This window comes from Manacus candei, unplaced genomic scaffold, assembly GCF_025592945.1.
Source record: "Manacus candei isolate 608988 ecotype Guabito, Panama unplaced genomic scaffold, ASM2559294v1 h1tg000028l, whole genome shotgun sequence".
NCBI lineage: Eukaryota > Metazoa > Chordata > Aves > Passeriformes > Pipridae > Manacus > Manacus candei.
Window position 1 is genome coordinate 22351212 of NW_026138076.1, and position 26660 is coordinate 22377871.

The 26660-nt window shown below is 34.9% G+C and overlaps 1 protein-coding gene across 3 annotated transcripts in view; it reads left to right on the forward strand.

The window, feature by feature from the left end:
• SPOCK3 (SPARC (osteonectin), cwcv and kazal like domains proteoglycan 3) overlaps window positions 1–26660 on the forward strand; it is a 179813-nt gene that overhangs the window by 127529 nt on the left and 25624 nt on the right. For all 3 annotated transcript variants that reach the window (XM_051790187.1, XM_051790188.1, XM_051790189.1), the window contains one exon: window positions 2542–2656. In XM_051790187.1, coding sequence (XP_051646147.1) covers window positions 2542–2656 — 115 coding nt within the window. The remainder of the gene's footprint in view (window positions 1–2541; window positions 2657–26660) is intronic.

A 26660-nucleotide genomic window follows, 5' to 3' on the forward strand; every position in this document is an offset into this window, starting at 1 on the left:
GTCATTAGCTGCTGATATGAATTTGTCAGAACAACCTGGATTCATTTCTGACTAATGCAAGCACCATGATTTTCCTTTGTTTCTGGAAACAATGAATATATCTCTGCTGCCTGCTTGCCCATAAAATGAGTTCATTGAGTTTAAAATTTTATCATACTTGTGAATGGGAGTACTGATTTGGAAGTGTTGTGTGCTGACCTTGCAATCAGTGTTTCACCTGCCTGTGGCAGGTGTTGGACATTAAATTTTTTTTAACGTTTAAAAAGATAGCGTTATTTGCAAATAGGACTGAGTAGACAACTTAAAGGAAAACAAATCAAAAGGACTAAACTCACAACTCATTATGTTAGCTGGAGCAGCTATGAACTATTTACTAGTCTCTTCAGCTACATTCAAGTGAATCAAAGTAGAAGCACTGGAGTCTGTAAAAATAATCTCTCAAAAGATTAAGTGAGAAATTAAAAAAATATTCCTTTTTTTTTGGCACTCTTGATACTTTGCTTCTCAGTAAAACAAATCTGGAATGGGTTTATATGTCAAGTTTTAAGTGGTAGTCTCACTAAGTGGAGTAATCAAAACCTAAAGCACAGCTGTCTGTAGGTATGACTCCGTAAACTACTTAAGATTGAACAATAAAAATCCTCAGATCTTAAAATGAAAAGTTACCTCTTTTTAACAGAAGCACGTATTAAATTTGGACTGTAATCCCTTTCACAAACTCCAAATATTGTTTTGAATATCAAAATGTGAATTAGATACTGTTTGCAAAGAGGGCTGGTGGGCATCGTAGCTAATGCAAGCACTCTCCTGTACGGCCAGGATAATTGTGCAGAGGTACAAAAGATTGTTTCAAAATCATCATAGGCAGGTGTTTGCTTTACTGCCATTTTCTGGTCCTTTAGGAGATGTTATGGCTATATAGCTTTCAAATGGAGCAGTTCTGTTTGGGTTTTTTTGTTGTTGTTGTTTTTTGTTTGGGGGGTTTCTTTGCTTGTTTGGTTTGATTTTGGGTTTTTTTTGGGGGGGTTGTTTGTTTTTTGTTGTTTGTTTTTTTTTTAATTAAAAGTTTTTTTCAGCATCATTTTACTTTAACAGTGCCTTTTTGGCAAAAAAGTAAAGTATACTTCAGTTATTCAGATAATAATGATTTTATGGAAATACATAAAATATGTGGTATCCTTTTCTGTCTTCTTTTTGGTACTGGCAGTGCAAAAAGGTATTATATCAATACAGTGATGCAGCTCAGCTTATGCTAGGTAGAGAACTGCATGAGTGTGTGGCAGGACTGGAAGTCTGACTGCATGAAAGGTTGATGAAGTTCTGTAAATTCCCAGCACTTATATCTGCAAACTAGTGGAAACCTCAAGTGCAGCCTGTCAGGAAGCTTCTTGATTCTTACATGGCTAGAGTGTTCCCACCCCTTACATATTTTTAGGAGAGAGAGAGAAACTTTGATTCCGTGGTTTGCTGGAAAACCTGATAATTTTATAAGGGAATTGCATTAAACTGAGGTTAGATAACCCTAACGAAAGATGAGTCAGAGAATAAAAGATACAAAGTCTGGTGTGACTGTTCTTCTGAAGTGTTGTGATGCATAGAAAACACTTTTTACTTGTTACTTGAACTGGTTTTCTGACTCATATATTTCTATGTCATTTACCTGACTAATGAGATATCTTCCGTCTTTTGTTCAAGGATGAAGTTTTCTCTGTAACCATCTCTCTCTTTTTGTTTTTTAAAAAGCTCTTTGTACATGCTTTCCCCCCCCCCCCACTTTGTTTTTGGGTTTGTGTTTTTCCTGATAATACACTGACAAAATACCAGGGAAAGATCTCTATGTAAGGAACTGTTCTTTTGGAATAAAAGTTCAGCTTTTCAGAAGGAACGACAATGTACAATGATGTTAGTTTCTCTGTATGTGGTTTTTAGCTACATTATATTTGTGTGCTTGATACAACAATTCCATTTCCTGGTTAGATGTGGTTAATTTTTATATGGTTTCTTGATTGGAGCTCTAAGTATATAGATCAGAAGCACCGAAACTAATCTGTTTCCATACTGGAAAAGACAGTCACTATGCAGAATTACATCAGGTGCAACTTTCCATTTTATTCATTAATGCTTTTTACTAGAATACTGTCATCTTAAAGACAGAAATTAAGTGATAAATTCTTTAACAATTCACTGTTAATTGCTTCCTATCAATTATTAATATTGTTGCTGTGTTTATTTGCTCATATACTACAAATAAAACCAATGCACTCTACTTCCATTCAGCATGGATATTAAAATCAGTCTTACACCACACATGCATTCATACTTGAATCAAGTCTGAAACTGTAGCCAGGTTAGGGACCAAAAAACTTTGTACCTTTATTTAATCTAATTTTTGGTACGAAGGTAGCATATACTGCAGAAAACTTTTCCTAGCACCTGTGTCTGCAAAGATTTAAGCACCGTGAAAAATTGCTTCAAAATTCTTTAAGTTATAATTTTCTGTTATATGTTTCTATTAATGATAGTCATTCTCTCTCCTTACAGTGCAAATTAGAGTATCAAGCCTGTGTCTCAGGAAAACAAATCTCAGTGAAATGTGAAGGACGTTGTCCTTGCCCTTCTGAAAAATCCACAAATGCAGCCAGAAGTGATAGGAGAGGTGAGTGATGGTAATTCGTGTAATATTTTTAACAGCTGATTTCCAGAAGGAGGTAAGATTTTGCTCGCCAAAGATTACAGTTACCAGAAACACTGATTATTCTTGAATAAAAACAGCTTTATTTTGTTCAAGGTTTTTGCCAAGAGTTTTGAAATTGTACCTGTAGTAAAATACCACAGTGTTATCAAATGAGCTGTTGTAGTATGACTTACTACTGTTCTTATTTTGTTCTTTTATACTCCTTGAGGTGCTTATGGCTGTATTTAAGACAAAGAAAAATTCATTCCTTGCTTCTTCATGTTTTCAGTTGAATATTCAAGAAAACAAAGTGTGATAGAAAAAAATGGAAACTTAAAAGTTCTTGTTACTGGTCATAGGAGCAAGTAGTTCCACTATGGAACTATTAGTAAAGGCTTCATTATATAAATGAGTCAGTTTGACAAGTGCTTGATAGGAATAAATCAGCTTCCTCTTGGACCACGCATGAGAATAGGCTGCTAGAAAATGAAGTTGCTTTGTACTCCTCCTTAGCCATTGCTACAGCTGAAAGAAACTGGTGGAAAAAAAGTGATGGCTAAGCATATTTGTATTTCAGTGGCTCCCCGGTGATTTTGGAAGGTTGTTGTTAAACAAAGCGTGATACCATCTTCGGTGCTTCTGAATAAAGAGCTGTCATAGCATGAGGTTTTAGGGCACTATGGACGTGAATTTGCCAAGAGAAGCATGACTGGAGATCTGCATTTGTTTCTTTCTTTAGACTGATCTCTATTAAATGCAATTTTTTGTTCTTTCTGTATAGTAACACTTCTGATGAGTAAGCTAAAATCTTTATGCACAAATATAATTGAAAATACAGCAGAATTAGTGTTTTAAGATTGAGGTTTTTTTCCTGTAGCAACTTCATACTGATAAAAGAAACCAACATTACATTCCTGCGTTATGTTAATGTTGATATTTCACTATAGTTTGATGCGCTCTTCCAAATGTATTGTGCAAGAGAGTCTTACTGTTTCCATTATAAACTGTAGCTACTGCCAAAACTATTTTTTTTCATAGTTTAAAAAATAAATTAATGTTCTTTTAACAATGAATAGAGATGACCACTATAAACATTAAGTTGTATGCAGGCATACAAATCAATTAAAAACTGCTCTGAAACACTCATTTAGGTCACTTTTTTGGTCTTCAGCAATATAATTGATTGTGTAATTAAATATTAATTGAATATATGTCATTAAATACTTCCTGTGCTGTAACTCCTCTGCAAAATTATAGTGTTTTGATGGTTTTTAAGGCATTAATTTACAGTTTCAAGTAGCACCTTTAAATAAGTAGATAAACCTGTCATTTGCTCGCATTGTCAGACAGAACGAAAAGCACTGGAAGACACAGCACTGTATGGTTAATGTGGCCCCTTTAATAAGATATATAATGTAACCCCAATGTGGTTGCAGTATTCACTAACAATAATTTCTGCATCTCCAGGATGAATATGGGAATAATTCCTTAACAGTGCGCTTTAAGTGAAATTAAGATAATGAGCTGAAAAGAATCTCTCCATGAATAGCAGGCCTATGATTCTCCAGTGTTAGTCTTTTAATATGGTATCATTGCCCTCAGTTTTTACCAAAACAAGATTAGTGTTTTCTCTGCTGGAAGTTTTTTCAACTGATGCAGTTATTTTTGTCCTTGGTGTGTCCGTTCAAGCACATTCTGTTTTTTGTACTCCTGTACTAAAACACTGAAAAAAATCTAGAGACAATTTTTTTTTGCTTCAAAAAAATGGAGTTGTTTTTAATTAGGATTGAACTCTTCTTGAAGATTTATGCTGCCAAGGGATCAAGATTGCTTGTGCCTAGTTATGTAAAAGAGAAGAAAAAGGTTCCCATGTGTATGGGAATTAACACTAATCCCATCTTGACAGAATGTCAAGGCAAGCAAAATACAGGGCTTTTCCAAATGCTACATTTTATTGCAACACTGAAATTTGAATATCATTTTTTTACAAGGCCAAAGGCCAGGAGACTTGAGAAATACAAAAGTGAGCTGAGTATCATTACTGAAATTTCAGCCATTTTTGTGACAATACAAAATTTCTTAAAACGGCAGTTCTTATAGCAGAAGTTATAAGAATACAAGTTTTGTCTTTTAAGTAGAACTCCATAAAGCGTTCTAACAGTTGGACTCTGTGATCTTGGAGATAATTTCCAACCTAAATTATTCTATGTTTCCATGATTCTAAGCTGTATACATGTCAGTTGCTTAAAAAATTGACGAAGCCAAACAGACAAAGTAAGATTATTATTCCTGTTTCAGGGATAACTGAAGTAAGGGTTTCCTGATATACATCACTTATCTAAGGCAATTGTTCATCTTTTCAGATTAAAAAATTTACTGACTTTTTTGGTGTATCAGGAGAGCAAAGCATGTCTATGAACTTTTCCAGATAAGTCTTGATGTGGAATCCCATACTCCTTTGGGAAGCAAAATTAAACCAGTACTCAGAGAACCAGATTTTCCTTATAAGATGTATGTGAACCTAATCATAAAATCATAGGATGCTCTTAGTTGTAAGTGAATTCTAAAGTTTATCTAATCCATATCTCTGATGAATGCATGAAGCAGATGAAGGTATCCGGGTTTTTGTGAAAGCTGTCTCATTTTAATGATAAATTTAGAAACATTGGATCTAATTGATGTTCAGGGGGCCTTAGATTGAATCCATACATGAAAGGGCTAAGAACTTCACCTGGAACTAGATGTGTAAGTTGCTGACAAAGTAAAAAGCAAAAAAAGACACAATAAAATAAAATCTTTCTTTGTCATCTCTTTGTTTTGAATTTAGTTTAGAGAAAGCAATGGGTATCATATAAACTATAAACTACAGTAAGCACTCCAATATTGTTTTAGTTCAAGATATTACAAGAAAAAAAAAGATGGACATCTGTCAGTTATTTTGTACTGTTATTTAATTGATATTTAATTCATAATTAATATAATGTGTATTAATACATTTAATTATTGGTGTAGATCAAGAACTATGTTGCCTTTTTTTCTGCATAAAGAAATAATGCAGTCTGTGGAATATGTGTCTTAGAAAAAAGGATAAAATTTTAACTGCATTTACTTCCTATGTCATTTAATGTGGCATATATAAGGCTTTATATATATATTTTAACAGTATAATCGTTTATATTTTTTAGCTGACTGAAAGAGCAGTTCTGAAAACTCTTAACTACTGAAAAATCTTAACTCTTAACTTCAAAGGTATCTAAGAAAAGCATTCATTGTAAGTTGTCTTAAATTTGCTCTACTCAAGAGTACATATATTGGGAAAGTTTAATTATTCTTTTATATAAAAAACTTGAGAGAGCGCCTATGTTTTATTTCCCTGTTGAGCTACACTAAAACTGTGATAATTGTGTGCTGTGACATGCCCAGGATCCTGCTCTTCCAAACAGAGTATTTCAAAGTGTGCTACAGCATCCTCCTGGATTACCTCTTTGTATATCTTCATCACAGAAATAAGGTTGGGATTCTGCCCTGACACAGAGTCAAGGCAGCTGGCATATGTAGTCATACCCAAAAGCTCAGAATCAGTTGATGGTCCTGCAGTTTAAATGGTAAAAGGTATGGCATTATGGGTAAAATACTGCATATTCATCAGCTACTGAAATAGAAGAATTTGCTCTCAATAATTTTTGAGTTAATTTCTAATAAATCCTGTGATAAGAGCTCACTTGATATTTTCACTAAAATAAGAGATAGGCTTATATTCATGGAAGAAAAAAAGGGCTTCTCTTTATTTCATCATCTGAGGAGGACTATATAGGTAGGACTGGAAGCTTCTATAAACATCATACTCTTTGAATCTAAGCTTTTGCCAGGTGGAATTGAAAAGGCAACTGAAATTGCATGCTGAAAGGATTTTCAGTTAGCATGTATGAAAGACTTTAATCACAGAATATAGGTACTCTCTCAGCTGTATCCTGTTTTGTACTGAGTACTGCCGAATTGTTAATTGCTGTGGAGAGATGAGGATAAGTAACAGTAGGATTAAAGATGCTCTGGATTCTGTTTCATTCTGTGTGCATCAGTGCTTGAAAAGCAAATAGAGGGACAAATAGCAAAACAGGACTCTCCCAAATCCTCTCATTTAATTTGCATAACATCATCTTTTCAATACATGACCTCCACCAGTCTTCGTATAGTACAGGTATAGATGCCAAAAAAGAGCTTTTGTTTTGTTTGCATTCAGAGAGTACACTGAATGGTTTCCAGACATAAAAAATAAAGAGATCGAGGGCCAAAAATAATGTTTGTGTTAACTCTTTAATCTCTACTTTGTATTTTTGCCTTTCAAAGACAGATAGTACTGTTTTGTAATTCCCTTTTTCTCTTTTGCCAGATGAACTACAGGACATCAATAGAAAAAATCTGTATTCAAACCAACATATACTAGACCAATTAGACCTGATATTATCAGTGATCAGTTATGGGATAGCCAGAAGGAGCCATTTGTGTGAGACAATGAGCAAAATTCCCATCTAGAAGGTGAAGAGGTTCATACTGTGTGATCAAGAATAAAATTTGACTTTCAAACCTCAAATAAGACAAAGATAACCCACCAAACAAAATTAGTGTTATATTATAGTGCTGTTCGGGGTTTATTTACAAATATATTAGTATGTTTTAAAACATTTCCTAAAAGATCTAATTGTAACATTTAATTTTACACTTTCATGCCTGTTACAGAAAGTAAGTGACTAGCCTATAAAAAGATGTACAGAGAAGCATGCTCATTTTCATCATGGGAAAACTGTTCTCAGTTGTTAACTTTCTCTGAAGAATATGTACAGTAAATGGAAGGAGGTGGTCTCAGTAGTCTGGGAGTAGCAGTAGCAACATTTTATATATGAGACAAATTTGCAGTAGGTAATTGTCAGCTTTCTCGTCTACTGTTCCTCTTAGCCATACATTTATATTCAATAAAATATTTTATTATGTAATTACTGCTGCAGTTCTATAGAATACAACATTAAAAGAAAATCTCTATGCATTTTTAGTTGCTTAATTTTCATTAGAAAATTTTACTGATTTTTCTCAAAATAGTCTGTAGCAGAAGCCTGAAATACAAGAGCAAAACTATCAGTGGTATCAGTGGAAGCACTCAAATTAAGAATGTGTCTCATCTGTTCTGGCATATACTGTTTGAGATTGATATCATTTTGTGACAACAAAAATCTAGGCTGGTATGTCTGCTCTTGCCTTTACTACTGGCATCAACATGAATCTTGTCATTGATTTAAATGTAAATAGGCTTTAACATTGTGACTCAGTTTCCTTGTTAGAAGAAAAGACATCATCCATAGGTAAGCTTTCTTACTTGACTATTTCTAAACAGTATTAATGCTTTGAAACCTTTTATGATTTTAAAGATACTACAAAGATAAAATGTATTACTCTATATCCATTTTAGTTCTTCAGAAGCTGTTGACTTAGCAGTGAATGCCCATTTTGCTTTTACTGCTTTTTGTACTAGAATACATAGTTTTCACTTGTGAATCTTAAAGCTGTTCATCTTAGACCTATATTTGTCCAGGCACACAAGCTGAAATATTGGTTTTCCCTTTTTTTAATTCATTATATACATTTACAGTAATGGTGAGCTGTAAGTATAGATTATATATAAATTGAAAGTATTTGAAGATAAAATGAAAATTGATGCGTTGTAGATTTTTATACTTTGAAATTTGGTCATCCTAATTCATTAAGGATGAGGTTTTTTTCCCTCTGTTGTATTAAGGATGAATGATGGACCACTTTTTACTTGATCTTCAATAAGAAGTACTGTTGTTTTATCAGATTTTAGTGCTTTGCTATATATTTTATAAATGCTAGGTTATTTCTAAGATAGCAGGCTAATAATCTTAGCAGCAGTTCATTTGTATCTGTAAGTTGTTTCTATATCTATGATAAAAAGGGAATATGCTAGCACAAAAATACTGTATTATTGCAATTGTAAGACATCTAAGATTCATTACTGTGTTTGTGTAATAACAGAAATGCAATGGAGCTAATTTGTTTTGTCCCTCAATGTTAAGATAAATTTTCTGCATGAATCTTGTTTATATTTTTTAACTGAATATCTTTTTTGCTTGAGTGATGCTGAGCCAAGTAAAATTGTCATCAGTATCTTCTTTCATTAATCAAACTCCATTCTCGGACTTTCTGAAAAGAGACCACTCCATCATAATTAGTAGTAATCTACTGTAGTGTGATTGGTAACAATCTAATGTGGTGTAGAGTGACAGAGAATGTGTTTGGAATGAGAGTGATCTGACTTGTATGCCCACAATCCCCGGTTCCCTCATGTAGCCTGAGCTTAGCCAGAACCCACCCACATACCAGGCTTCCTTCCCCTGGAACCCTGGGAAAGATTGGAAAGAAGAGGTATAGGCCACTTGCTGTATATTGTCTGTGTGTGATGTGGAAGCAATGAAGGGCCAGTGGAAGGACTTTGAAGGACTGGGGAAATGGAGATGCAGCTGTATAACCTGTTGTTAGACTGTAGAAGTGGCTCCATTTGTCAGTTTTGCTTCAGATGCATGTTTCTCTGTAATTTCAAACTTCTGCATGGAACAGTGTGTGTTCAGTTTGTTTTAAACACCTTTATAATTCAAAAAGGATAACTAGAATTGGTTAGTCTATTGGTTGATGATATTTTGGCTAAAAAATTTTTACTTTTGCTTTCTGTTCTTACAGGGATTAAAATATTTGGGAACAAGCGATAGAAATATGTGTCTTGCTAAAAAGAAGTGATATGACAAACGCAAGTAGAGCAATGAAGCAGAGACATTCTAGTAAAAAGTATACTATTAATTCAAATCAGAGTGGAGCTGATAGTGTGAAAAAAAGAAAACGAGTAGAATGTGCTTGAACAGTGATTTATATTTTTGTAATTCTCTGCCATGAACTCATAATTGCAGAAGAAATTAAAATTCCATTGAATTTGACTGTTAGAAGGAAGAAGTGAAGGATTAAGGGGAGATTGTCCATCCCATAATAATATAGTTTATATAAAAAAGGCTAGAGTGTATATGCTGTGTTTATGAAAAATAATCCACATAACACTGCAGAACATATTCAAGAATACTTTGAAAAAGGACATTTTATTGTTGTCAGGATTAAGTGTAATCCTTAGAAAGGATTGTTAGCTGAGTGCTTGTTGTCAATATTGCAAAGAGCTACAACACTAAAGGAAAACAGAAATATTACATACCTATCACTGGAAACAACTCTTTGCTCACAGTTCCAAGTGCCTTTGCAACAGCAACCTACCCTAAAATGACCTTGTCTTTGCTCTTTATTTCTTTATTTGGACTGCTTTGTTATTTCCAAGTCCTTCCACTTTTATGGCTGCTTTTAAAAGCCTTGGGTACTCAAGGTATGCAGCTTTGACAAATCCAGGTATGTATATCATATCCACAAATTTACTTTTAAATGGAAAAGACTGAGGTCTCAAGGCTGTGGAAATCGGTTCTAGCCTGCTGTGGTGAGCTGCCCTTCAAAAAGTTGCTTCTCACATTTCTTCTGTTAGCAGCAAACAAGCACATAACTGGAGATCTGACCCTGTGTTCAAGTATTTGTGTAATGCAGTTTTGAATTTCTAAAATAATGTTAGTGTCGCATCTCTGCTCACTGTGTGAGTATTTTTTTATCACAGGATGCCGAGGTCAGGCATGTCCTGTGCTAGTTGTGGCTTACAAAACAAGTGTGTATGTTTGAGAAGGTGGGCACAGCTGGAATTCCTCGGTGACCTTGTCCATCCTATGCACAGGAAGCAATTTCAAGGTGAAATTTCCAGGCTTCCTTTCAAGTAAAACTAGCTAGTTCCCTACAAATAAGTGTATTACACACTTGGGATGGACACTTAGAATAATGCATTGCCTGTTTTGTAATCCTTGATTTCTGCGGGGCTGTTCAGACTCTCCGAGCCATTTAGAACCTCTGGTTCTTTTTAGGTAAAGACTCAGTATATGCAAGATGAGTAATTAGTCATTCAGAGTTGTTTTCTTACTACTACAAAGTAATATATACCTTTAGTATATACTCTTCATATACTTTTCACAGAGGAAAAGATTTCTCTGTAGGAAGGAGGTTGCTTTAAAATGATTTGTTATGAAAATTTTGATTAGCCTGGTTGATTTCTCTATTTCCTTTCCCCCTATGTTTTAGTTGGGGGAGAAAACCCAAAGAACTCACATGGTGAATATGTCTTTAGAGGCAAAAAAGTTAACCTTCAGTGTATCAGCCTGTGGTTTTGTACTGCTGCAGTTTTAAGAGAGTTAGACAAGCTAACCTGTTGATGAAAGAAGATAATAAATGCTGTTTCGTTTTGTGTTTTATAATCATTAATTTTCACTTAGGTCTTTAAACAATTAATGAACAAAGTCAGTCCTAGAGTCTCTGAAACACTCAAATTATTTGGAAAGTTTAGTCTGTGTAGCACAACAAACTCTCTTAATAAACTATTATAGGTATTCATGAGATCATGCTTTTTATAGGATATATTCATTATTTTCTTTTGCTCTCTGCCAACCAGCTTTCATAGATTATAAAGCTGGAAGCTTAAATATAGTCCAGACCATTAAAATGGTGTTGCATTCAATTATAATGGCTATAATTGCCTTAATTATGTAAATGAAGGGGCCTTGCCAATCTTACAATACATTAAAGGCTTTAGAAGTATGTCACAGTAGTTGTATTGAAATAAATAACCAAAAGAGATGCAGATGATATGCTGAATATCTGGATCAGCATTGTCTTTCTGTTAATGCAGTGTAAAATAAGCTAACAGGATGCTGCTATATTTGCATCTTCATTACTGATGTAATGGTATTTTTTTTTTACTGATACTATTTTTATACTATCGATATGCAGTAATATTTAAAAGTCTTTCGTTGCTCATCAATAGGAGATAACAATAAGAAAAAATCCTCTTTTTTTTTTTTAAATCAGGTAATTCTTTTTGACTAGTTTATTTGCCCCTCCTTATTTTTGGCGAGTAAAACATTTGGTGCTGATTTTGTAATCTGATTCTGACTTATTTTTTCCTGTAATTATATCAGAACTTATTGGACAGTGAAGCTATTTGAGATCCTTAGGGAGCTCAGGAATGGACTGATGATGGTGCAGTAGTGTCCTGAAGGAGTGCTGGATCTGTGAGATTCACTGAGTTGTCTTCAAGTAGGATGTAAACCCAGTGGTATTTAAAGAATGTGTGATACCCTTTTTGCAACCAGTTCTCAGTAACATTAATTGAATCTTTAGTATTTCAATTTCCTATTTACTTTACTATTTCAACTGTGCTATCTGTGCTCCATCTTAAATAGTTGCAGTATCACTTTTCTGAAGTGACTGTTCTAATAGCTGCTAGAATTTTGATATTTTGTTTAAAATATCAAAGTCCTTTAGAAGACAGGGGTTAAAAAGTCTGGTTTTGGCAGCTATTGCTAATGTTTCTATAGTTGCTACACAAAAATTGACAGAAATAAAATGTGCTAATTACAGCATCAATATCCTGGTGATATGGTTGCCCTTTCTAATTTTTTTTTTTTAACAAGCGTGTTGGGTCTCATTTATTCTTTGAAGCTGATCTCTGTCATAGTAACTAATTTCTACTTGAGCTAACTTTAAGTAAATATTCCAATAATTCATTATGCAAGGAAAAAATTTTACTTGGTATCAGCATGTCCCTATGTTGTTACACAATGTCTTCTTTCTTTCAGTAGTTAAAATATAATCAGTTAATTTCAATAGTTAAAATATAATTACACATAAACGTACAAGTTTTCTCTAAGAAAAACCTTTCTCACTTCTCTTGAGCATACAGACGGAACAATACTGATTTACTGTTTCACTTTTACTCTTTTTGTATAAATATTTGAACGCTCTTTCACAATTGAAAACCTTTATTCTCTTGGTGTAATGTTTTGAGGCACTACTGGAATGGTTTAATGTGCCTAGTGTGTATTCACTGATGCTCTGAAAATGTCTGCATTTTAAAAGTATGATGACACCTAGGCCATGTTCACATCATCTCATTATCCTACTCATTTCAAGCTCTGATAATTTCTAAAAGTTTGAAATGATGATACAATGGTAAAAAGAGATTTTACAGTTTCATCCTCTCCAGGACAATCCTTACATACTTCGGACTGTCTTTGAAAATACATTTTCCTTTTCCTTAAAAAAAAAAAATCCTTACTTTCTATGCAAAATTGTCATTTTACAACTCCTGCTAGCTTTGAGTCTTCATGTAAGTTACTATAGTTTTACTCAGAGTCCTGGTAAGGAAATTTAAACAAATATGCACTAGTGTCAGCAAGATCTAAATCTATTTCAGGTGATACATTTTTATATCTTGACTGTTTTTACTGCCAAGAAGGCAGATTTTATATTGGTAAATAAAAAGATTTTTTTGTATTGTTGATGAATCAGCATTATGAAAAAATATATTAATGAAATTATTAAATTCTACATGCCTTAAATTATAATAATTACCCAAAAGTGTTGCATTTTATCTGCATCACAAAATACAATATTTAATTTTATTTTTTCTTGATGTCTTAATTTTATATCCCAGATGCAGACTACTTTACATGTCAGAAATCTGCTAAATAAAACATTTAAGTCTTCATGGGAAATGAAAAACCCAACTTCTGCCCTGAAGGCACCATGGTCCATGAAATTAGCTGTGGCATCTGTTTTAACTGTTGTTCCTGCTGATACTGCAAGATCAAGTGCTACAGCCACCTTGCATGCAGGCATCAGCAATTGTTCAGTTGTGTCAAACTGTAAGCTTTGGCTCATTAGCATGATGGCACCTTTATAATAGTCTGAATGCTAAATTAAAAGCATTTGGCTTTAAAACATAACACCCCCTAAAATTAAATGGCTTTGAAAAACAAGTTTGTATTGTGATTTGCTAGTACTGAAATATGTTTTTGTAGGGAAAAAAACAAGTCTCTGCTAAGAGTACATGGCAAGTCATAAGAAATCCTGGATTGATAGATCTTTAATGATAATTCTTGTCAAAACTATTTGCATTATTTATGCTCTTTAAATAGAAGTTTATTATAAATTCCTGAGAATAGTAGTAGAGCATGAAACATTTAAAAAGAGATTTGTAAAGCCAGCTTTGAAGGAAACTAAGTAAATTAAGATGGCTTTGTTCTGTTTGGTCTCTTCAGCAGAGTTGTCTTCTTTTCTGAGATTAGGTGTAGATGAAAGTTTCAAGCAAGTTTGTATCACAGTTTACTATGTCTCATAGGAATCTGATTTTTTGGGTCTAGTTTTTCTTTTAAGGTCAGTATTTGAAGTTGATTAACCTCTGTAGTATTTCTCTCTACACAGTTTAAGAGGATTAAAAGGTACTTCTGAGATAGATGCCACTAATAAGCTGTTATTATTTAGTTACCTTCTTTCAAAAGGTTTAGCTTCAGAAGAGGAATACCAAAAGAGTGTATAGTTTTAACAAAGCGAACAGAGTACTGTTGCAGCTTAGAAAAAACAAAGAAGATAGTATTACTCTTTCTGTGTTGTATTTCACCCTGTTTGAATCTGTCAAAGAGGAAAAAACCCACAGTTTATACAAGTATATTCAAGTCAGTTGGGATGTTTCTGACAGTTTAATTGGTCATCAGATCATAACTAGGCTTTGTAGAAAATAGAATACATAAAATTAGGAAAGCAAGTTTAAAAGAAAATTACTACATATTGGACTAATTTAGGAAGCATTGTCCACCAGCTCTAAAGACTACTGGTAGGTAGTTTAAAAGTATTTTTTCTGAGTCAAAAGCTGAAAATAGCCAACAGTATGAAGTGTGTCAAGGCTAAAGAATGCAGGCAGTTGTCAGAGATGAGCATTTGTGACAATTTGCTACCTAGAAAAAGAAAACTAAAGATCAATTCAGTTATTCACAAGATTATTGTGTACATGTGTTTATTTCTTGACATCTCTAGAATTTCATTCTTTAGAGTTAAAGTTAGATTTTGTAACTCAAGCACTGATTTACCATGTCTGTAGTTCATCCAGATAGTCATGTAATTGTGAGTGAGAGCTCTCACTGTATGTAAGGATTAGCAGCCTGGACCTGTTACAGCAAGCACCTTTGTAATGTTTGTTTGTGGGCAACATGAATCTTGTCATGTAAGATGCAGTGGTCATGTTTACCTGTAGAACCAGACTGTCTTGATATCCTTAACATACAGCATGTAGGGTTCTTAGAATTTCATGGATGTGAGTGATGTATGGCGCTAATTTCTTTAGCTTGTTGAAAAAGGTTCTCAGACAGGCATTTAGCATGCAATATTGAGTAAATATCGTAATTCAGCTTTCTAGCTGGAGTATATACCCTTTCTGGAGAACATCCTAATTTTCTTGTGCGGAAGAACTGTATATTACTACTTTCTTTGTCTTTGTCCTTTGTCCTATAGGCCACTTTGTACTATTTTGCACATACTATGTAACAGTTCATTCTGCAAGTAATTAAGTCTAAGGTATTAGTCTTTGTAAGTTAGGGTAGGATAGTTAGAGTGAATGATAAGCATTGTTACTCATTTATCTTGTTGTTTGATTTGCTATTTTAGTTTGTTGATATTATTTGAAGTTACTTCAGTCTTCCACATAAAGATTTGTAATAAGTGATACCCAGTGCCATAAACATATTTCCTTTTTTTTTTCTTTTTTAATTTAGGCTATTTCTAAATTCCTCCAATGTGTTGTGTAACAACAGACTTTGATATGACCAGGATATCAGGCTTCTGATTTGCTCCATTTCTCTTTTCAAAACCAGAAACAAGTACAGAAATAAGCTTGACAGTGTGGTGTGCGGAGGTGGAAAACTTCATTTAGTGTAAAAGGAGACAGGAATACCTTTTTTCCTCAAAATAACCTGTGCAACTAACACAGAGAATCTTAACAAAGATCCAGTAAATGAAGACTTAAACTAACTGTCTCTTGAGTTGATCTTTGTTGAGATGTTTGAAATTATCAGTAAAATAGTTCGCTACCAAACTTTCACCAGGCTACACACCAGTATTACAGAATCACAGACTCACTAATGGTTGAGATTGGAAGTGACCTCTGGAAGTCATCTTGTCCAACCCCCTTGCTCATGCACAGCCACCTAGAACAGGTTGCTCAGAACCATGTCCAGACAACTTTTGAATATCTCAGAGGATGGAGCCTCTCTGAACAACCTGTGCAAGTGCTCAGTTACTCTCAAAATGAAAAAAACATTTCGTCATGTTCAGCAGAAACCTCCTGTGTTTCACTTTGTGGCCACTGCTTCTTGCCCTGTCACTGGGAACCACTGAAAAAAGCCTGGTTCCATTTTTGTGTTCTCCCTCCAGGTATTTATATACATTGATAAGATTCCCTTGAGTTTTCTTCTCCAGGGAAAGCGGTCCAAATGCTTTCAACATTTCATCATGTGAGATTTTGTTGATTGACAAAATGTAAAACAAAAAGTGCACATTTTAATTAGCTAACCAAAGTTGTCTCACTATCATAATAGAATCTCAGGACTGATTTTGTCATATTCAGTGACAATTAGTGAGACAATTTGGTTAGCTGTGAAGACCTGTGAAAGAGAAAAAGCTTCAAAAAGTGGTCTGAGAACTATAGCATATATATCTATACTTAAAAAACACTAAACTTAGTTCATTGTGCTTCTGCGTGCAAATGAGTATTTTTCTTCTTTAGCCAAAATACAGAGAAAGAAATACAATCTGATCTGACATTTTTGAGGAACAAGTTGAGAAATGTGTAGCTTAGCATATAGTGTAAAATGTAGTCATGAAAATGTGATTTTTAACTCCAAATACATTTATCACAAAAAATTCTTTGTAATTTCAAAGTGATGATGTAAATCCATAAATTTCCTAGAAAACTTCATACAATTTACAGTGATTCTAGATTTATATGTTAGCTTATGTCAGAGTTCCTATTTAAGAGAAATGTCTTCAAAAAAAATATTGTTTGCTTACATGCACACACAATGCAGAAGTCTATAATGCTTCACATATATATATATATATACACACGCTATATGTATGAGGCACCTAGAACACTGAAACTGTTCTGTGAAATTGAGCACTGTGATTTATTTTGGAAGGTAACATAGTCATATACAAGATAGACAGAAAAGTACAATCAGTAGTAGTAGCCTAGAAACTGAACATATTTTCCAGAACATGAGCTCATAAAAAGTCTTGCAGATCATAAAGCCTGCAAAACAGCCTTCACTTTCCATCTACTTCAGGCCCAGTGATGTAACATTCAATTTAATCCGACATAAGCTTTTTAATAGGGTAATGATTTATTCTTGACATTTGGACAAAGGACACAAGGAGCCTTGGAAGTAATTTTTAAATTCCTAGCTATATATATATATATTTATATCTAGAAGAAAGTTGAGGATAAGTGTAAGGATAAAATTATACTGAATTTCATTACCACAGAGGTCATCAAATAATTGCACAATCTACTATTCCTTTTTTCTGTTATTCTACCTCTAAGCAGGATTTCTTCAGACTGGAAGAATGTTTCTTTTGCAGTTTAGGACTTTCATAATGGAAATAGAAATGTATATATCCATTAAGAAGGCGTTTGCAAAGAGACTGACGGTGTTGGCATACATTTGTTAAGCCCTAAGCCAGTCCATGTGTGCAGATCACCTGCACTGCATATACAGTGAGTTCGGTGTATCCCAGAGGCTTGCAGTTTAATGACTTCAGAACTGTATACCCTTCTGGGAGAGCTGAACATGAAATGGTCTGATCAGAGCTTCTGATCTTGTTCTCATGAAATTCTTTTTTTCCAGAGTTTTGGGGTAGATAAAAACCAGCATTTTAAAAAAACGGAAATATGGGAACTTTTTTCCTGTATTGTTGAGCAGTTTGTTTCAGTGTACCACATGGACATGGATCATTATGTTATATAAAATAAAAGTGCATATAAAATCCTTATCAAGCATTATAAATGCTCATCAGTGTTATTCTGAACAATGAAAAGTTCCTTTTGCAGTGGAAGCCAAACAGTAACAAAGTGAAAACAAAGTGTATCTGCCTATTGCGATCTTCATAGATGACCTATTTTTTTGCTATCAGTGTCTCAGTGTTAGACTGCATTATTTAATTTTTTTAAAACTTTGAATTTCTTAACCTGTGACATATCAGGCCATACAAAAAAGGGACTATTTCCTTTCTTCTTTCAATACTATGAGAGAAAAAGTTTATATGCGGACTCAAAAATTACACGTAACAGTATTCATTTTCTTTGTAGTGATTGCATAAATGTCAGTCAATTAATTTAGATTAAAATGTTCAGCATCTTACCTTTCTGTAAAAATGTTTTACATTTTAGTATTTTCAAAAAAAAGAATAAATACTGTTTTGGTCCAGAAAAAAAAAATCACTCAGTTAAACATTATGAAAGATACGAAATGATGAAAGGTGTTCTGTTACGGAAACATGTGCTGACTGACAAATAACTTCTTTTCACGGAAAAATTTTTAAGACCAAAGTGATTAAATGGGACACCTGGATTATGTGCTGTACAAGTAAATATAAATAAGGTGTGGCTCATTAGCTCTTGACACTTCAAAATGTGAGGAAGTAAGGACAGAAGCAGCCTAGAAAGGGAAAAGGGTAAAAAAAGAAAATGTGAATAGCGAGGAGATGATGATTTTTTTATTATACCTTAAGCTTGGGAGTTTTGTGCAGAGTTTTGTGCCCACCAGGCAGGTGCTTGGCTGCCTTATATAGGTAGAAGAGAGGAGAAGACCTCATTATTTTTTTATGTTTAGATTGAACTATATGTTTCTATCTTCTGCTGAATAGGTGACCTGGTTTTTGTTTTGTTTTGGGGAGTTTCTCTGTGTGTGTAGAAAATGAGAAACAAATCAAATCTAGATACCTTATGTACCTAGTTGACTACCTTTCAGAAAGATTTTGGAGAGTTTGTGTAAATTGCTCCCCTGTGGGACATTATCACTGTCTGTATCCTCAGGAAGTTTCTTGTAATTATCATCACTGCTGAGTGACTGAGTAATCAGAGGAGCTGTTGCCTGCATCATCTTCACAGGTGATTGATGTCAGTGTCTTTTGAAAATGTCAGGGTTTCTGTTTCCTTGTTTATTAATTCCTTCTAAGATACTTACCTAACTCTCAGGCATTTTTGGACTTAAAGAAGTGACTAGACGTTCAGTGCTCATTTGTTTTGTTTTGATAAGCTGTTTGTTTGCATCAGATATTTTACACAGCAGTTTCATGGTGGTAGCAGGTGTGTTTTTGACTTCTATGGACCAGGTGTTATACACTGGTATTATTTGGACGCAGCTCCTTCATGCTGACTAATACTGAAAGAAACAGTATTGCTAAGTAACGCTGGACACAAGTTAAAATTGGGAGAGGACTGGCTGGAGAGCAGCCCTGCAAGAGAGGCATCTGGGGGTGCTGATGGGCAGCAGCTCAGTGTGAGTCAGCAGCATGTCCAGGCAGCCCAGGGGGCAAAGCCCATCCTGGGGAGCATCAAGCATGGCACAACCAGCCAGTCAGCAGAGGTGACTGTCCCACTGCATTCAGCCTTGGGGTGGCCTTTCCTGGAGTGCTGCGTGCGGGTCTGGGCCCCACAGTTCAAGAGGGATGTGAAGGTCCTTGGCTGCATCCAGAGGAAGACAACAGAGCTAGTGACAGGATGGAAGGAATTTGTGTAAAAAATAGACATAATTTCACATTATAAATATTTCTTACTGCTCTTACTAGGATGTCTTCAAAACCATTATCAGCAGGCATTTGGTTATTTCTTAAAGCAATTAAAATATTGGTTTTGTTTTGAAGTCTCAGCTACTGATGTATTATTTTCAGATTCTTGCTGATGTCACAGTCGCTGTTCTGGACTGCTTGCAAAATCTGTGGAAGTGTAAACACAGTGATGCCATTATTATGGCCAATAGTTTTGAAGTCTCAGATGCGGTAGTGAAGAGGTTCACAGTTGATGACATTTGGCAGTTCTTTTCAGCTGTAGGCAGTGGTGCTGATAATCAGCACATCCAGTTAGTTCAAATACCTTTCATGGCTTATGATTAACAAGTAAAACTGTAACTGAATAGATTACTGCCTGGCATCTCTAATTGCCCATACTCTTTTTGTCTTGACAGGTTCTTAATCACCATATGGAGAAACAATATGCATTCTAATTATATCAATTTTGTCTTAAATACAATACATTGTCTTGAATAGATTTTTTTCAAAAAACAATGTCATATTTTTTTAAACAAAAAGGTTATATTTTTCTTTTCTTTTACATGTTGTGAAACTTACAACATGTAATTTTTCATTGTGAAAAATGTCAACAAAATTGTTTAAAAAAACATCACTGTGTTGATCAATGTGAGAATTCCCTTCCTCTTCAAAAAACCAAGTAGCCAGTCTAGACAGCACCAAAGTGGGCTGTCGAGTGACAGCACCAAAGTACTGGCTGTACTGAAATCAGCAAGAATATTACTACTGATTTCAATATGATAAGTATTTTAGGATAGCTTTTTTCTGTTTTGTGTACACATGGTGTTGGTTTGTGCCTACTATAAGCAGTTCCTTTCAAAAACTTCTGTGCTTGCAAAGTAGCCATGCAGATAGACTGCATGCAGGTAGACAGTAGTCTCATGCAAAAAACCTGCAGCTGGAAAAGAAGCATTTCCTGAAACCTGTCATGACTAATATATTTCTTCTTATACTAAACATGACATGGTCTCCATATCTGGGCCACAAATTTGGGGGTGAAGGAATACAGTAGGGCACATAAGGGTATATTCCCACTTAAAATAATGTATCTCATTGCTTTGCTCCTTGACTTTGTCCTTCGTTATCCACACTGTTAGTTCAGTGACAGATTCTCTGCTGAGGTAAAGTAGCTGTTCCCTTTTCAGACGTACTTCTGGGAATAGTTTTCTCCATGGACTTCTTCCTGCAGACTGTATGAATAAAAAAGCAACAGATTTAACTTGCAAATAAATGGTATTATATCAGACATTGTACCCTCCAATATTTTCACATATTCACATACCTCACCAGTGCATGCTTCTTATATCCTTATTACTTATTTATAAAACAGCACTGAACAAGTTTCCTCTTCCTCTCCAGAAATAGTAATTGTAATTCAGTAGGATCACTGTTGGTAATACAGGATTTTTTGATTTAAAAGATGTATAAGGAATAACCACATTAAAAATTACCAAGGCTAAATAAATTTGTATTGCCATGAATATTCATATACATCTCCTAAAAATTCCCTGATCTACATAAGACATTAATGAACAATCCATTTAGTGTTCAGTGCAGAGACTAGCAAAACATAATTGCACTTTGCTAACATATTTCATATATGCATTTGTAAACATTTTGGATGTTGGTACCCTAATCATATCTTTTTTAACTCATTACTTTCTGCATTTCTCCTTCGGCTTTTGATTAGTGAATTTGTGTGGAGACACAGCTGCAGATTTGCAGATTACATTTACTTAAGTAATGTTCTCATTTCATTGAGGTGGTGATACAGTGTAGTAGAGTTTGCATCCCACTGCATATGGTTCGGGTACCAGGGAAATTGGGTCCTGCTGTTACATTGCTGTATAATGGATTAACTGTCATAGGTTTCTTCAGTAGTAGAGAAAGAGCTTGTCTACCTCTGTTGGCCTCACTTTAGGGAAGACACAAATAGCTAGTTAGATTGGAGTGATTCTACCCTCTCAGTCCTCACTGAAAGGTCTAAAGGCAACTGTGCTCTTCAATGAACAATTTAAGGTGATTAAGAGCGATTTTAGTGATTAAACATTCAAGAAGAACACACAGGCAAATGGTTAGGGTAAGTACAAAGTGGTTTAAAGCATCAGATCACAATCTAAATACAAAAAGAAGAAAATTACTTCAATGCAGCCTTGGATCTGTTAGACTTAATTGGGATCCGATACGATGTACAATTCCTTTATGCCAGATACTTGCAGAACAGAGTGTAGTTAATTTCTACAATCTAATGGTAAGATTGATGGAGAGATAGACAGCAGGTTAGCAAAGGCATACAGTGCCTTCAGAAAGCTTCATAAAAGAGTTTGGTGAAATAAACACTTGAAGAAAAGCACAAAGATCAGTGTTTACAGAGCCATAGTGCTGTCTACTCTCTTATATGGATCATCTACTGCCACCACCTGCAACTCCTAGAACGCTTCCATCAACACTGCCTCCGTACAATCCTAAACATCCACTGGTCAGATTATGTGACCAATACTTCTGTTCTAGAACAAGCAACAGTCACAAGTATTGAGGCCATGTTGCTGAGAACACAGTTGCATTGGGCAGGGCACGTCTCCAGGATGAAGGACCACCGCCTCCCTAAGATCTTGCTTTATGGTGAACTTGCCACCAGCTGCCACAAGAGAGGAGCCCTGAAGAAAAGATACAAGGACTCCCTGAAACAACATCTCAACCTTGGCCATATTGATCACCATAACTGCTCTACTCTGGCCTCCAATCGGGAGGCCTGGAAACACACTATCTATAACTCTGCTGATGCTTTTGAGAAAGCACGCAGGATCACTCTTGAGGAGAACAGACAGCACAGAAAGAATCGTGCCCTGCAGAATATACCATCTAAGGAGTCTTTCTGCTGTGCCTTTTGCAACTGGACGTGTCTATTTCGTATTGGCCTTTTTAGCCACCAGCACACTTGTAACAAATGTGGGTAGAACCCTCCCCAAATCTTTGTTCATGAAACCCAGCCATGATGATGATAATTTCTACTAATTGGTAATTCTTGAGCACAGTGTTCAATTCTACCAGAGAAGAAGTGCAAACCAGTCGACTGTCATAGTGAGACACAATGATAATTTTCTCTCACAATAGAAAGAAGGGTCTATCAGTCCCTTCCAGCTTCTGTGTGCGTAGTTGCCTGATATGGTAGACTTTCAAAGTCTCTTATCAGCACTGAACATTTCTGATTTCAGGAAATAGCTATTTTAAAAGACCGAAATAATGTATACATATTTTTAAGTTTTCTTTGTAAAGAGCATTGTCCAGGGATCCTTTTATCTTTGTCTGCTGTGATTCAAAGGGTTGTATGTCAAATGCAGTAAGTCTTTGCAGGACTCTGTCAGTCATGACCTTGAAGGGAAGAATGTCCAGACTTTGTACCAGGGCTGTGTAGTGCTTTCAGGAATCCTTAAAACTGAATTTGGAAAATGACAGCACTTTTGGGATATGGCTGTCTGAAAAGCTTTCACCGCTAAGAGTGGAATATCTCTTTGCTATCCTTTTTTTACTATCTTCATTACTATGCAATGTACAGATTAATAACATAATTTTCATCCTCAGAAATTAATAGTTCAGAATAACAGAGCATGATGAGAAATAACCAACACTAAAGGTTAGCAGCAGTTAGCAAAGGAAGACTTATATGTATATTGACTATGCTCCAGAAAATAAATTAGCAAATTCCACAATAGGTCTGTGGTACTTCTGGCAGACTAAGGAATTAGTATTGTCTTATTTAATTGCAATGCTTTTGTAATTTTATATATTTTAAGTTGAAGATAGTATCTTGACACATAATTCTGTATGTTGTAGTTACTACTATTTTTCCTGCACTCAGACATCATTGTTATATTTAAATGTGAAGTGTTAAAAACTGGGAAGACACAAAAAGATCAGATTTATTTTATGAAAATGTAATTTAATTGAAATAGTTTTGAATTTTATGAAACATTAATCATGAGTGGAATGTGAGTATGGAACATTAATTTGAAGCAGTAAGAATAAGCAGCTGCAGTTCCCTGATACGGTATCTGCAGCATTTGTATTAATTATCTCATAACATAGACTAAGTGAAGTAGAAAATTCATTATGTTTATTTAAATAGTAAGGAAATCAGAATGCTTTTATTTGTTAATTTCAAGGTATCTTCCAAAAATCACTGGCCCTAGAGGTAACAGATGGCTAATAAACATCAGCTTATAAAAATAGAAATATACATAGGAAAATTTTAGTTTACAACCTTTCAAAAACAAACAAACAAACAACAAAAAAACCCAAACCAAACTCTTCTAACTGTACATATGGACTGTAAAAAGATGACTGAAATGACTGTCCCATCCTTTAGCTACAGGTTTGAAGGGATTTTTGTCCTTCTGTCAAATGTATTGGGTTTTGCTACTACATTTCATTTTGCTATATGTAACTTGTCCCATTTGTATCAGATGATGCAGAGCTAGAAATGCTGCCCTATATTGCAGGAACTGTAAGATCACTTGCATACAATTCTGAGACATTTAGAGTTAGCCAAATGGGTACTAGCCCTTATTCTGGAGCCATCAATTTTCAATTCAAGCAATATCAGTTCCTCAGGGCTAAATTCATAAACCTAGGCAGACTGACAACCTTCCAGGGTACTGATGCTGAGTAGGTATGCTTGTCATAATGTTCCAGTTTACTATAGTAGATACTGTCTTTAAAGGCAGCACTGAATTCTAATGGCAGTATTAGGGTTACTATATTTTGAGAAGTACTTTCAAATCCAGGTGCTGGAATTGTAGTTAATCAGTGCATCTCAGGTGTTTAACATTTACTGTGCAGCCATACAGTAGTGCATGAATGGTAGGTAACACACTGAAAGGTATTGGACTACATAAACATCAGCTGTGCACGGCTCTAAATAATCCTGCTAACAGTTATTCAGAATTGCTGCTATAACCAGGTGTCTGGATGTCTAGCAATCCTGGACAGATGGGTGCAATCCTCAAGTTACAGCATGAGGAAATGCCCTTGTACTTTTCAGGGAGAACAGTATAGAGTTACAACATAGGTGATAGTAGTATATTGTTCCTTTCTAAGAAGGGTAGTCTTTAATACAGTGAGGAACCTTAATGTGAATTGCATGATGGTCACAAGACATGAATGACTGGACACTGTCCTGAACAACCTGATGTAATTAGACCTACTTTTAGCAGAGAGTAAGACTGAACAACTTCTGGAGTTCCCTTTCAGCATAAATTCTTCTGTGATTCTGTGGTCATATGCAGTGATTCCAATATGTAGAAAGTTTGAATGGTAAGAAGTCTTGCTTTAGCACACACTGATTGCTGAGTTACCCATCTCACATGGAGTAATTTCCAGTTTACTCTAGGAGGTGGTTGATGTGTACCCTGTTCTTCAAGTTGTCCGTATACTCTCTTTATATTTACTTCTTTGTTATTTTATTACATACGTGAATCAGTTCTGCCTGATTGAATATGATTGTATGTGCTGGGGATGACATTCTGCAGCTCTGGTTGTAGGGGCTGTGTTTCTCAAAACACGGGATAGAGTTGTGTGACAAGCACCACCACGTGAGGCACTGGTGGAGTACCGCACTGCATCTTGGAAGTGTGCCTTCTGGCAGGGCAGAGTGCTTCACATCTCACACTGAAACAAAGCCCTAATCTTTCTCCTACAACTTAATCCCACTGGCCATATCATCAGTAAATCATGGTTTTCGGGCAAACTGGCCATCAGTGGGTTCAGGAATGGAAGTGTAATATTATATTAGGTTATATGAAAACTTCAGGAATATTCTGGCAGCAGATCACAAAAGAAGAGAGATCAATAGCTGAGTTCTACACTTAAGTTACTGCTGTGAACTAATAATTTCTTTGTGTTTGTATAACTTGCTTCCCAACTGTCAGACCTTCTGCTCTTAGAATAGAAGGTCTGCTGCTGAAAAAGTAGCTGAAAGTATTTCTTTGTGAAGTAAGCAGAAACACAGGTTCTGTCTGCAACCCTGCCACCCCATATAGCATTGTGAATGATGCTACGTAGTGTGAGATGTGTTTATTGCTTTTTTTTATTAAATCACTTTTTTGACCCTTCACTTAGCAAAAGCTACTCCTTGATACAACAGTACTTGTGTGCTTATTATGTCAATGTCCCTTTAACACTTACTAATCTACAGATAATTTTATATATCTGTCTCTGTTTACATAAAAAATAAATACTGTTAACTTACTTTCTGTAATGTCAGGAAGCGAAGACTGTTTAAATGTGTTAGGGAATTCGATCCATAATGCTAGTCCTGAAATATGTTCTGCATGTCTTTACAGCTTTCAGTAATGCTATTTTTACATCATTAATTAGCTTGAGTTGGAAGGCACTAAAATAACACAGACTGATACAGAATTTTCAAATGTTTTACTTTCAATCAGTAAATTATATTCAAATGCCAACACAAATCATAACATTTACTGTATGTGAAAACAGATTGAACAGTTGGTTCCATCTAACATTTAAATAATATTTATCATAAAGATATTTCTCAATTAAGTACCTGTAAGTTTTCAGATGCCTTCATTTTTTTCATAGTCATAGATGTTGGTTTTAGAAGACAGTCTCATTGTTCGAAATGACAGGAGACCCCAGTAACCTTTGAGCTACTGACTTCATACTACCTTGTACTAATTCTCTTAGTGGCTACTAGAATTGATTGTAATAGGAGGATTGCCTTGCATTGTCATTATACAAAAACAGAAGTACTTTTAGGCAGATTCCTGACTGGATTCATGTGATTTAATATGCATTTTTTGATTACTGTCTAACCTTCTACAACCTTTACTGTCTGTCTTTCGCCATTAAAAATTCATCTCCCAGTCTATCAGGTGAAATCATAGTCTGAATAGATCTGTATTATCTCATCTTGACCTATTTTAAATCAGTACAGACCAATTCGTGCAATAATTTCAGTACCATGTATCTTCACTGGGATGAAAAGTCCCTAAACATATTCTAGAATTTATCAACCCATTCATTATTATAATTTTTCCTCATATAACATAACCATGAGCAAGCATGTTTCAATGGCAAATAGCACCCTAGTGAACGGATTGGTGGGTTGATCATCTCTGCTACAGAATATGAA